At 47.5% G+C, this 12,518-nt stretch overlaps 1 protein-coding gene across 1 annotated transcript in view; it reads left to right on the forward strand.

Annotated features, from left to right (window-relative positions):
* Positions 1–12,518, forward strand: part of TEX11 (testis expressed 11) — a 111,260-nt gene that overhangs the window by 40,644 nt on the left and 58,098 nt on the right. The window contains exon 15 of the mRNA XM_034782588.1: positions 1,893–1,978. Within this exon, the coding sequence (XP_034638479.1) occupies positions 1,893–1,978 (86 nt within the window). The remainder of the gene's footprint in view (positions 1–1,892; positions 1,979–12,518) is intronic.

Raw genomic sequence — 12,518 nt, forward strand, 5'->3', positions numbered from 1 at the left:
TCTGGCTGTCCATTAGTCATCTTCTTGTTCTTCATTCGTCAGCTCTGTTGGTTTTGCTTTCTGAGGAACAAACTGTAGATGTCGATGATTTCTGTTGATCTCTCTACTGTAGTCTTGATCACAAATGATCTGGATGCTGAATTATTTTTTCTTTATGACAGCTGGAGTTGTCCATCCTTTTTCTCCATCCAATTTGAGATGAACATGATCAGAATTGTCCCTTGGGTACGGCGAATGGGGGGACCGCTCTGGGCCCCATGCTTTGGGGCCCCCATGGGCTGGCGCGGTCGGTCCCGGAAGTGATGGATGCATGACTTCTGCCCCAGGGCTCACCACCTCCCCTCCAGGGATGGCCCTGAAGACGTTCAATATGTTCTAGACCCAGCAGTTCTCTAACTGAGTGTTGTCTGTTGGAAAAGTGATCATAAGTTCTTTTTTCCTTTTTATCTGATTTGGCTACTCTCTTTGTGGCTAGTCACTTTGGAGATATGATTCTTTTCCAAAGTTGGAATAGTAGTTCTGAATTGCCTTCCTATCAGGAGTTGTGTTGGAGTATATCTAGTAACTGCTATTGGCGTTCATCTGTAATTGAGAAGAGCAAGGAGTGGCTCTTCCTATTGTTGGATTTTCTTGGCTGTCTTTACAGCTCTCTCAGCTTCTCCATTTGCTTTTGGTGATTTTGGCTGCTAGTAATATGATCAAAATCATATTTTGTTTAGAATGACTACAATTCTGCTGCAGTGAATTGTGCTCTGTTGTCCATCATTAGTTATTCTGGAATACCAAAGTAAGCAAAAGTGCACTTCAACTTCTTGATAACACTGCAACATGTTTGTTCTTTCAAGTTCATTAATTCTATGTACCTGGAAAAATAGTCCACTGCGATGTAATGATGTCCTCTGAATTTGTGTAAATCTTAAGCTAGTCTTTTCCAAGGTCTGTCTGGTAGAGGTGTTTGTACATGGTATGGTTCAGCATTGTCTTTTAAGTTTAATTGTACTGGATCTCCTTTCAAGAGTCCAATATAATCAAATCCTCCGTTGAGTTCTTCCACCTTTCTCATTAGGCCCATCATGGCTGCCATGCCGGAGCTGAGAAGGTTGTTGGTCTTTGATCCTTTCATCACATGCACTCTGAATGCAAAGCTTTTGACTTTGTAAGTTGTTTCTGTGGTTAAATGACCCATACAGTTCAGAGTTCAGTCACTCCTCGCTTAACATTGTAGTTATGGGAACAGCAGCGGGGAAAGGAGCAGAATGCCAGCAGCTCCTCTGGCGGCTGTACCACTCCCTGCCCTATCCCCCCAGCCCTGTCCTCCAGCGGGGCTGCTGCTGTACAGATGGAGGAGACGCAGCTCCGTGGAAGGGCAGGGAGCAGGGCTGGGGGTGGTACAGTTGCACCAGAGGAGCTGCCGGCGTGGGGCCCACGGCTCCTCCTGTGTCTTTCCAGTATGCCGTATCAGCTATAAATACCTTGGTGGTACGGCGTACTGGAGCATACCACCGTACTTGCATTACTGTGTGTGTGTATGTATAGGTATATGTGTGTGTGTGTGTGTGTGTGTATATACACACACACACACCCTCCCCCAAAGATCTGCCCCACCACATCCCTGTTACTACAGAGTCTATTAACAAGTTTCTGTATGGCAAAGGAACAGAGGGGCGGTTGGGGTGGCCCACTCTTTATGCCTTCAGTTCAATGTGTGAGGACACTCAGGGTGCAGACCCTGCTGCAATGGACATTGTAGTCCAAGAATCTGTTTGGCGTGCACTGGGCTCATGCGCACTAATAGCGGAACGCATCTTGAAGAACAACAGTTACTGTACGGTAGGTAATAGTTTCTTCTTTATTTAAAACCTTGTAATTGCTTAATTTCAATCACTTCTCAGGTCACTATACAGGAAAACAGCTGTCACCTGAAACATTGAACTGGCTGCACATCATTCTGTGGGACAGAGCTGCCAAGAGCTATGAGGTTTGGGAACAAAGAGGGTCTTTGTTCTTTGCTTTAAAAAAAAAAAAAAGAAGGATCACTGTTCTAGGGTGATACTTGCCATTTAAGAGAGAGCTAGTGCACCTGTGACTCACCAGCTCACGCCAACTGGGTTTTACAGGAGGGCACTTGTAAATGGAAGAAACCTGGTGAGTCAAGGGGAACCTGAGAGACAGGAAAGGGGGGCAGGTCAGAGCTGCCTGGGAGAGAGAGTTATCAGAGAGCAGAATGCTCTGCAGGCGCTGTCTGAGAAGGAGGAGCAACTGGGTAGGTGTGATGGGATTCCCGAATGCAACCTGGACTGTGGGACTGCTGAGTCCTCTGTCCCACCAACCTGGCGTATCATTCACACTGTGATGCTGTTGGCAGCACTTACACAGACATCCACAGGCACTGGCACGCCCAACTGAGTTATATGAATGCTTCGCTCAGCCATTCATGAACCAACAATAGAGAGGCTCCAGCCCAGAAGTACACCCCAGAATTGTACTGTCTTGCGCTCGTCAGAAGCCTGACCAGTGTAAATTCATTACCCAATTCGCCCCGCCCTCAATGTGGAGAAGACATGCACTAGCCTTTGTAAACTGAGCTTAGATTTTCCAAGCACATCAACAAAAACACACTGCTTTAGGTAAAATATAAAACAGATTTATTAACTACAGAAAGATAAATTTTAAGTGATTATAAGTAGAAAGTGTAGAGATCAAAGTTGGTACATAAGAAATAAAAGTAAATTCACAATTTGAGTTCTATAAACTAAACAGGATTTGAATCAAGCCATGTCTCACCCTGATACAGTAACTCCTCACTTAACGTCCTCCCGCTTAACGTTGTTTCAAAGTTACGTCTCTGCTCTATTAGGGAACATGCTCATTTAAAGTTGTACAATGCTCCCTTGCAATGCTGTTTGGCGGTACTTAGGACTTTCTGGGAGGGGAAGGGAGGAGCGGGGACGCTGCATGCTCTGGAGAGGAGGTGGAGTGGGAATGGGAAGAGGTGGGCCTGGAGTATCCCCCGGCAAAGTTGGCACCTGTTCTTCTGGGGGGAAGCTGCCGCTGCTGCTGTGCAAGGTACTTCCTAGCGTCCTTGCCTGCAGCAGGCTGTGCCTGTGTGCGGTAAGCAAGGGGCACCTCCCAACACAGTACAGTATATAATGCTTTTTGTCTGCCCCCCAAAAATTTCCTTGGACCCTAACCCCCCACATTTACATTAACTCTTATGGGAAAATTGGATTCGTTTAACATTGTTTCACTTAAAGTTGCATTTTTTCGGAAACATAATTACAACGTTAAGTGAGGAGTTACTGTAGATGGTATAAACAGGTCACAGATCTTCAGTACACAGGCTGGAATTCTCCTCCAGGCTGGGACCACCCTCCCCAGTTCAAAGTCTTTGTCCTCTAGACGTGTTTCCAGGTTTTGAGTTGTAAGGGGAGTGAGGCTAAGTGATGATGTCACTTCCCCTCTTTATAGTTTCCTCCAGCCTGCTGGAAAGATCTATGCTTGTGACATGGGCAGAGGCGCTGACTTTCTAATGTGCCGGAGGGTGCACCTCCCCAGCTCCACCCACTTTACCCCTTCTCCCAAGGCCTCGCCCCCACCCTGCCTCTTCCCTCCCCCGCCCTGCCTCTTTCTGCCCCTGATCCACCCCACCCATCCCGCCCCATTCCATGCCCTCCTCCGAGCATACCCCGTCCTTGCTCCTCCCTCCTTACCCCCAGCACCTCCTGCACCCTGCAGAACAGCTGATCGCAGCAGGTGGGAGGCGCTGATTGGTGGGGCTGCCAGTGGGCAGGAGTCACTGAGGGCAGGGGAAGAGCTGATCGGGGGGGGCGGGGGGCTGCTGGTGGATGCTCAGAACCCACCATTTTTTTCCCCTGGAGTACCCACAGAGTTGGTGCCTCTGGATAGGGGGGGCTGTAACTTCTTGCTGTCCCAAGCACGGCAGGTAGGCTGCCTTTGGCGGCATGCCTGCGGGAGGTCTGCCGGTCCTGCGGCTTCCGCGTACCCGCCTCCGAATAGCCGCCGAATCCGTGCGACTGGCGGACCTCCTGCAGGCATGCCACCGAAGGCTGCCTGACTGCCGCCCTCGCAGGGACCGGCAGGGTGCCCCCCGCGGCTTGCCACCCCAGGCATGCACTTGGAGTGCTGGTGCCTGGAGCTGCCGCTGCCTATGGACATGGAGCGCACAGTAGGAGGCCGGAAGTGGGGCTCTTTTGCTGATTACCTGAGGTACAGAGCCAGTGGTGGGAGACTGAAAGGGGCTGAGAGCTGGGAGCCAGTGCAGGAGCTAATTTGCTGACCTTCCTGAACTGAAGAGCCAATGCCAGGAGGATAAAAATGGCTGAGTCACTGACCTATGTTGTGGGCAGAAGAGTCCTGAAACTAGTCACAGGTGGATATCCTGGAGAGTGGGTGGCCATGGAACAAGGGCAGAAAGGAACTGGGAACTAAGTATTGGTGGACTCATGGGTGTCAAGCTTAGAATCATAGGGTTAGAAGGGACCGCAAGGGTCATCTAATCTAACCCGCTGCCAAGATGCAGGATTTGTTGTGTCTAAACCATCCAAGACAGATGGTTCCAGCCTCCTTTTGAAAACCTCCAGAGAAGGAGTTTCCACAACCTCCCTTGAAAAATCCCTGTACATTTTTGTTTTATTTTGGAAACTGGGAAAACAGTTTTATCATGAGGGTTCTGTGGATTATTGCATGTATATTTGAATAATTTATGCCCAGAGGTGGGATTTTAAGTGGACACTGGGAGAGACTATATTCTTTTCATGGCTAGATTGAGGGGAACTTGAAGCAGGTGTGCCTGTCATGGCACATCCTGCCATTGGAGAGAGTTCCTGGGTGGGGCCACTGTCTTAAAGTCACTTTTCTTGGCTAGTTTGCTGTGGCTGTTCCTAGTTGGAAAGTAAGTTATGCTAAGATCCCTGATCCAGGCAGAGAATATGTTTTTCTTTATTTCCAAGCAGTTAGGTGCTCTACAGCACATCAGAAACTTGAGAATAATCTTGTTTCTAGGGTTTTAGAATAGGAACATAGTTATTGCCAGAATGGATCAGGCCACAGGTCCATCTAGCTTAGTATCGTATCTCCAATAATTATCAGCACCAGATACTTGAGAGGAAGGTGCGAGAAATCCTATTGTAGCACATGTGGGGTAATCTGCCTCCCATGAAGGTCTCTTCCTGATCCCTAATAGTTAAAGATTAATTAAAACCCTGAAGTGTGACGTTTTATATCCATACATAAATTTGTTATCATTAACTATTGTAGCTATGGATACTTGCCTATATAAATGTCAAATCCCACTCTGAGTTTTGCTAAATTCTTGGCCTCAGTGACATTTTGTGGCAGTTTGTTCCACAATCTAACTACACATTGTGTGAAGAAATCTTTTATCAGTTTTGAATTTGCCACCTTTAATTGAATGTTCCCTCGTTCTTTTTATTATGGGACAGGAAGAACAGAAGGCCCCAATCTCCCTTCCTTAGACCTGTCATTATTTCATATACATTTATGATGTCCCCTGTTATTCATCTCCTTTCTGAGTTAAACAATCTCATTACTTCTTGGAGTAATGGTCTCTATGTATATTCTACATGTGGGGGTATGCCTGCACACCATGTCCCTGAGTCTAGAAATTCTTCAAAGCAGTGTCTGTTGGCCCTCACACACGGAGTAGCTCTCCTTGTGCTCCCAACAAAGGGTTTAATAGACAGTGCAGGTTGACACCTCTTTAGTTTCTTCTTATTGCTGCATGGACTAAGTCAGAATCATGTCCTCCTCCACTCCATTGTATAACCTGCAAAGAAAAAAAATGTAACTAATTATATATCTTAGCTTAGTAGTTAGTAGTGAAAGTTTATAGTTAGCATAGAGTATTTCTTTCCCTCTAGTTGGGAAACCACTCCTTGGCTCCAGAACTATGCCCAGAGTCCCGGGATTCAAGAATTGCATCTCTTGCCCTTGCTTCTTCTCCATCAGTGATAAACATCAATGGTGCCTGTACTGTCTGAATGAGGCACATATATTGCTGCAAAGTGCAGTGTCAGTCGTTCATTCCCACCCAGAACTTCAGAAGCCTGGGAGCTTTGCCTACAAAAACACCTGATAGAGAAGGCTATGAGGACCCTCTCTGATCTGGGCTAGGGAGACCCTCCCACCCTGGTACATCAGCCTCAATTGACCAGCAGTGCCTTTGCATGTGTTGTGGAGTGGAGCCTTCTACATTTAAGCCCAACAACTCCTCTTCTAGGGAACTCTTATGGGCAAATGTGCTTCCGCCCCGAGACTGCCCAGGTTGGGTGAGATGATGCTTACAGAACCTAAGGAATTGACTCTGCAGAAGACCATCAGATTGGAGGGAAAGGCATATAAAAGGAAAGATCTGCTGGTTCTGTTGGTCACCTCAGTACCAAAGCGTAAGGACAGATGTTGGCCAGTTCCATCTACAAGTGCTGGTCTGGATCTATTGTTGGCACTGCCTTGTTCATCTAAAGACCGTCTGGCTGCTGCAGATGCACCAAGTCCTTCAGACTTGACTGCTGGAAGCCCTTGGACACCTGGGTTTACGGAGGCGTACATAATACTGGAGGATATATTCCTCCCTTATCTACAGTCTCCACTTCTTTCCAATCGTGCCCTCTTGAGGAATGTCCTAACTTCGGAGGAGCAGTCCATATCAATGTCCCAGGAGCAGTCCCATTTCCAATCATCTGTCAGGAGTGCCATGGTACTGATCGCTCTGCCACTACTGATGGAACGGTTCTCTGACTTGGATGAGTCAGAGGAGATAGTTGCACCAGTATCTCCCCAGAGACACTTGAGCCCTGATGGTCAAGGGGTTACACTAACTCTTTCTCCAGGTATGACCTCCCACACCCTGTTTCCCTTGGGATCCCCTGCAACCAATCGATTCCTTTTTCTGGCCTTATTGGGATAAGTGAGATCCTTATGGCAGGGGTCTGGGCCCTTCTCCTTCAGATCCATTGGTGTACGAGGAGAAGAACTGGAACCAGATCCACAGGTCCTGACAGATCCAATGAGTGCCTCTTCATTGTCCCTGGACAATGTGGTTACCCCTTCTTTGTCTTCTCTGCTGGGTGACCACTGGCAGTACCAGGAGCTGTTACAAAGGGTTGCCAGTAACCTACAGATCCCATTAGAGGAGGTCCAGGATCTTCAGCACCAGCTCCTGGCCATCTTACAACCACAGGGACTGATTAAGGAGGCCCTTCTGATCAATGAGGCCATACTAGAACTAGCCAGAGCGGTAAGGCACAGTCCAGCATCCTGTGCCCTACACCAAAAAAAGCTAAGAGTTAATACTTGGTTCCTGCCAAAGGAGATGAATTTTTATTTTCCCATCTTGTTCTGAACTTACAGATGGCTACAGAAAGAGCTCTGTCACACTATCAAAGGGCCACTGTGGCAGATAAAGGCTCTAAGAGACTGGACTTCCTGGGGAAGTAGGTCTTCTCTGCGGGCCTGAAATTTCATGTCACTGACTACCAAGCTTTGTTAGCTAAATACGACTTTAATAACTATTCCAGGCTTGCAGACTTCAGAGATAAGCTTCCCTCAAAGGACAGGGCCCAATTTCAGTCCCTTTTAGATTAAGGGAAGCTCGTGGCAAAAGAGGCCCTGCAGGTTGCAGTGGACACTGCAGAAAACAGCTTCCAGAAATTTGGCCATTGGTTTAATTGTAGGGGGGACTCTTGGCTGCAATCGTCAGGGTTTCCTAGGGAGGCCCAAAACACCATCCAGGACCTCCTCTTTGACAAGTGCAACCTCTTTAATGAGAAAATGGACGAGTCTCTGCACTCACTAAAAGATTCAAGATTAACTCTGTACACATTGGGGATTTATACTCCAGCCCCCAGGAGGAAACATCAGAATCAGCCCAAGGCCACCTCATCCTCATGTACCTTTTTACCAGTGCCCAACTGCACCTCCACACAAGCACCAGAGGAATCAGAAGCTTGCTTCTTGGCCCCCTATACTGCCACAGCCTCTACCTCTGTTAACTGCTGGCCATAAGCCATTTTTGACATATTGATCAAGATGTGTGTACCACCATTGACGCCACCCACCTCTTCCCCTGTCATCTTTGGGGCTGTCTTACACTCTTTGCCCATTACCAGAACGAGATTATCCATAAGGGATACTCCACAGAGTTCCTCTCCTTCCCACCTCACAAACCCCCTTCCTGGGCTCCCTTCGGGGACCACTCTCACAAGATAATTCTTCAACAGGCGGTGGAATCCCTTTTACATTGAGGGGCAATGGATTGCATCCCGCCTCATTACTGTGGGATGGGGTTCTACTCCCCAGATTTCCTAATCCTCCACAAAGACGAAGGGTGGAAACCCATCCTGGACCTTCAGCGACTCAACATCTATTCGAAAGCTGAAATTTTGGATGATTACGTTGGTATCAATAATCCCTTCTCTTCAGAAAGGGATGTGGTTTGTGGCTCTTAACATAAAGGATCCGTATTTCCATGTGGACCTTCACCCATTGCACTACATTTTACAGTTGGCCACAAACATTTTCAATTTCAGGCCCTCCCCTTTGGGCTCACTACAGCAACCAGTGTATTTACGAAGGTTTTCTTTGTGGTAGCATCCCAGATGAGCCACCCAGGGCTATACGGTGTTTCCATACCTAGACAATTAGCTCCTGGTAGGCTGGTCTCGTCAGAAGGTCAGGTCAGCAACAAGGTTTCTCATACAACTTTTAGCAGCCCTTGGCATTTGCATAAATGAAGACAAGTCCATAATATTACCAACAAAGGCAATAAACTTTGTAGAGGCGATGTTGGACTCTGTTTCTCTGAGAGCACTGCTCCCCGCAGACAAATTTCATACAATAAGCAACATGATTTCATGCATTACCCGCAAACTGTGAGCTATAGTGTGCCAGTGTCTTTCACTGTTAGGCCACATGGCTGCATGCACCTACATGACACAGTTTCCCAGACTCCACTTGTGGTGTCTGCAAGCTTGGCTCCATTTGATCTACCCACTGAACAGGACTACACTCTAAAATTCTCCCTGACATTGTTTGAGTTCCATATCAATCAAATGATATACCTACCTGTATTTTTTCCAAAACTCCACACTTCCTCTGAATTCTGGAATATCCCACCTTTGAGTGCTTTACTTTGCAACTGTAATAATGCTCTTGTAGTTTTATGTGTAATTTCCTAAATTTTCCAGCACAAACTGAAGAAACAAATTCCATCGTATGACATCATACTGACACTGACATGGTTCATCTGTAGGGTTAGAACTTTTAGATTCACTGTACAGACCTCTGCCACTTGAGCTAACAGAGTAATTGATACCAGTAGTATGTCATCATCCTCTATGTGGACCAGAACTAGAGGGGAATGGGACACACACTTTGTTAGTGAGTTTCACAGCTATTTGCTGACAGCAGAGGAAAGGTGAGACTAAGGATTCTTGGGTTCCATTTCAGGCTCTGGAGGTGTGTGCTTCCAGTGGGTGCAGACTCTTCTGCCCATAGTCCCCAACATCCACCCTTCTGTCCCCATTCCCTCCAATCTGCCTCTGTTCCAGTCCTGTCTCTTTCCCACCTCTGGCTTCTTGACCTAGTTCTATTCTACTCGCCTCCCCAGTCCCATTCTCCACTCCTCAGGCTTCTCATTTCATAGAATCATAGAATATCAGGGTTGGAAGGGACCGCAGGAGGTCATCTAGTCCAACCCCCTGTTCAAAGCAGGACCAATCCTCAACTAAATCATCCCAGCCAGGGCTTTGTCAAGCCTGACCTTAAAAACCTCTAAGGAAGGAGATTCCACCACCTCCCTAGGTCATAGAATATCAGAGTTGGAAGGGACCTCAAGAGGTCATCTAGTCCAACCCCCTGCTCAAAGCAGGACCAATTCCCAGCTAAATCATCCCAGCCAGGGCTTTGTCAAGCCGGGCCTTAAAAACCTCCAAGGAAGGAGACTCCACCACCTCCCTAGGTAACGCATTCCAGTGTTTCACCACCCTCCTAGTGAAATAGTTTTTCCTGATATCCAACCTGGACCTCCCCCACTGCAACTTGAGACCATTGCTCCTTGTTCTGTCATCTGCCACCACTGAGAACAGCCGAGCTCCATCCTCTTTGGAACCCCCCTTCAGGTAGTTGAAGGCTGCTATCAAATCCCCCCTCATTCTTCTCTTCTGGAGACTAAACAATCCCAGTTCTCTCAGCCTCTCCTCATAAGTCATGTGCTCCAGACCCCTAATCATTTTTGTTGCTCTCCGCTGGACTCTTTCCAATTTTTCCACATCCTTCTTGTAGTGTGGGGCCCAAAACTGGACACAGTATTCCAGATGAGGCCTCACCAATGTCGAATAAAGGGGAACAATCACGTTCCTCGATCTGCTGGCAATGCCCCTACTTATACAGCCCAAAATGCCGTTAGCCTTCTTGGCAACAAGAGCACACTGTTGACTCATATCCAGCTTCTCGTCCACTGTGACCCCTAGGTCCTTTTCAGCAGAACTGCTACCTAACCATTCGGTCCCTAGTCTGTAGCAGTGCATGGGATTCTTCCGTCCTAAGTGCAGGACTCTGCACTTGTCCTTGTTGAACCTCATCAGGTTTTTTTCTGCCCAATCCTCTAATTTGTCTAGGTCCCTCTGTATCCGATCCCTACCCTCTAGTGTATCTACCACGCCTCCTAGTTTAGTGTCATCTGCAAACTTGCTGAGAGTGCAGTCCACACCATCCTCCAGATCATTAATAAAGATATTAAACAAAACCGGCCCCAGGACCGACCCTTGGGGCACTCCACTTGAAACCGGCTGCCAACTAGACATGGAGCCATTGATCACTACCCGTTGAGCCCGACGATCTAGCCAGCTTTCTATCCACCTTACAGTCCATTCATCCAGCCCATACTTCTTTAACTTGGTGGCAAGAATACTGTGGGAGACCGTATCAAAAGCTTTGCTAAAGTCAAGAAATAACACATCCACTGCTTTCCCCTCATCCACAGAGCCAGTTATCTCATCATAGAAGGCAATTAGGTTAGTCAGGCACGACTTCCCCTTTGTGAATCCATGCTGACTGTTCCTGATCACTTTCCTCTCCTCTAAATGTTTCATAATTGATTCCTTGAGGACCTGCTCCATGATTTTTCCAGGGACTGAGGTGAGGCTGACTGGCCTGTAGTTCCCCGGATCCTCCTTCTTCCCTTTTTTAAAGATGGGCACTACATTAGCCTTTTTCCAGTCATCTGGGACCTCCCCCGATCGCCATGAGTTTTCAAAAATAATGGCTAATGGCTCTGCAATCTCACCCGCCAACTCTTTTAGCACCCTCGGATGCAGCGCATCCGGCCCCATGGACTTGTGCACGTCCAGTTTTTCTAAGTAGTCCTGAACCACTTCTTTCTCCACAGAGGGTTGGTCACCTTCTCCCCATAGGTAACCCATTCCAGTGCTTCACCACCCTCCTAGTGAAAAAGTTTTTCCTAATATCCAACCTAAACCTCCCCCACTGCAACTTGAGACCATTACTCCTTGTTCTGTCATCTGGTACCACTGAGAACAGTCTAGATCCATCCTCTTTGGAACCCCCTTTCAGATAGCTGAAAGCAGCTATTTTTCTCTTCATTTTTCTCTTCCCCCCTCATTTTTCTCTTCTGCAGACTAAACAATCCCAGTTTCCTCAGCTTCTCTTCATAAGTCATGTGCTCCAGCCCCCTAATAATTTTTGTTGCCCTCCGCTGGACTCTTTCCAATTTTTCCACATCCTTCTTGTAGTGTGGGGCCCAAAACTGGACACAGTACTCCAGATGAGGCCTCACCAATGTTGAATAGAGGGGAATGATCACGTCCCTCGATCTGCTGGCAATGTCCCTACTTATACAGCCCAAAATGCCGTTAGCCTTCTTGGCAACAAGGGCACACTGTTGACTCATATCCAGCTTCTCGTCCACTGTAACCTCTAGGTCCTTTTCTGCAGAACTGCTGCCTAGCCATTCGGTCCCTAGTCTGTAGCAGTGCATGGGATTCTTCCATCCTAAGTGCAGGACTCTGCACTTGTCCTTGTTGACCCTCATCAGATTTCTTTTGGCCCAATCCTCTAATTTGTCTAGGTCCCTCTGTATCCTATCCCTGCCCTCCAGCGTATCTACCAGTCCTCCCAGTTTAGTGTCATCTGCAAACTTGCTGAGAGTGCTGTCCACGCCATCCTCCAGATCATTAATGAAGATACTGAACAAAACCGGACCCAGGACTGACCCTTGGGGCACTCCGCTTGATACTGGCTGCCAACTAGACATGGAGCCATTGATCACTACCCCTTGAGCCCGACAATCTAGCCAGCTTTCTATCCACCTTATAGTCCATTCATCCAGCCCACACTTCTTTAACTTGCCAGCAAGAATACTGTGGGAGACTGTATCAAAAGCTTTGCTAAAGTCAAGGAATAACACATCCACTGCTTTCCCCTCATCCACAGAGCCAGTTATTTCGTCATAGAAGGCAATT

This window comes from Trachemys scripta, chromosome 9 (assembly GCF_013100865.1).
Source record: "Trachemys scripta elegans isolate TJP31775 chromosome 9, CAS_Tse_1.0, whole genome shotgun sequence".
NCBI classification, from domain to species: Eukaryota; Metazoa; Chordata; order Testudines; family Emydidae; genus Trachemys; species Trachemys scripta.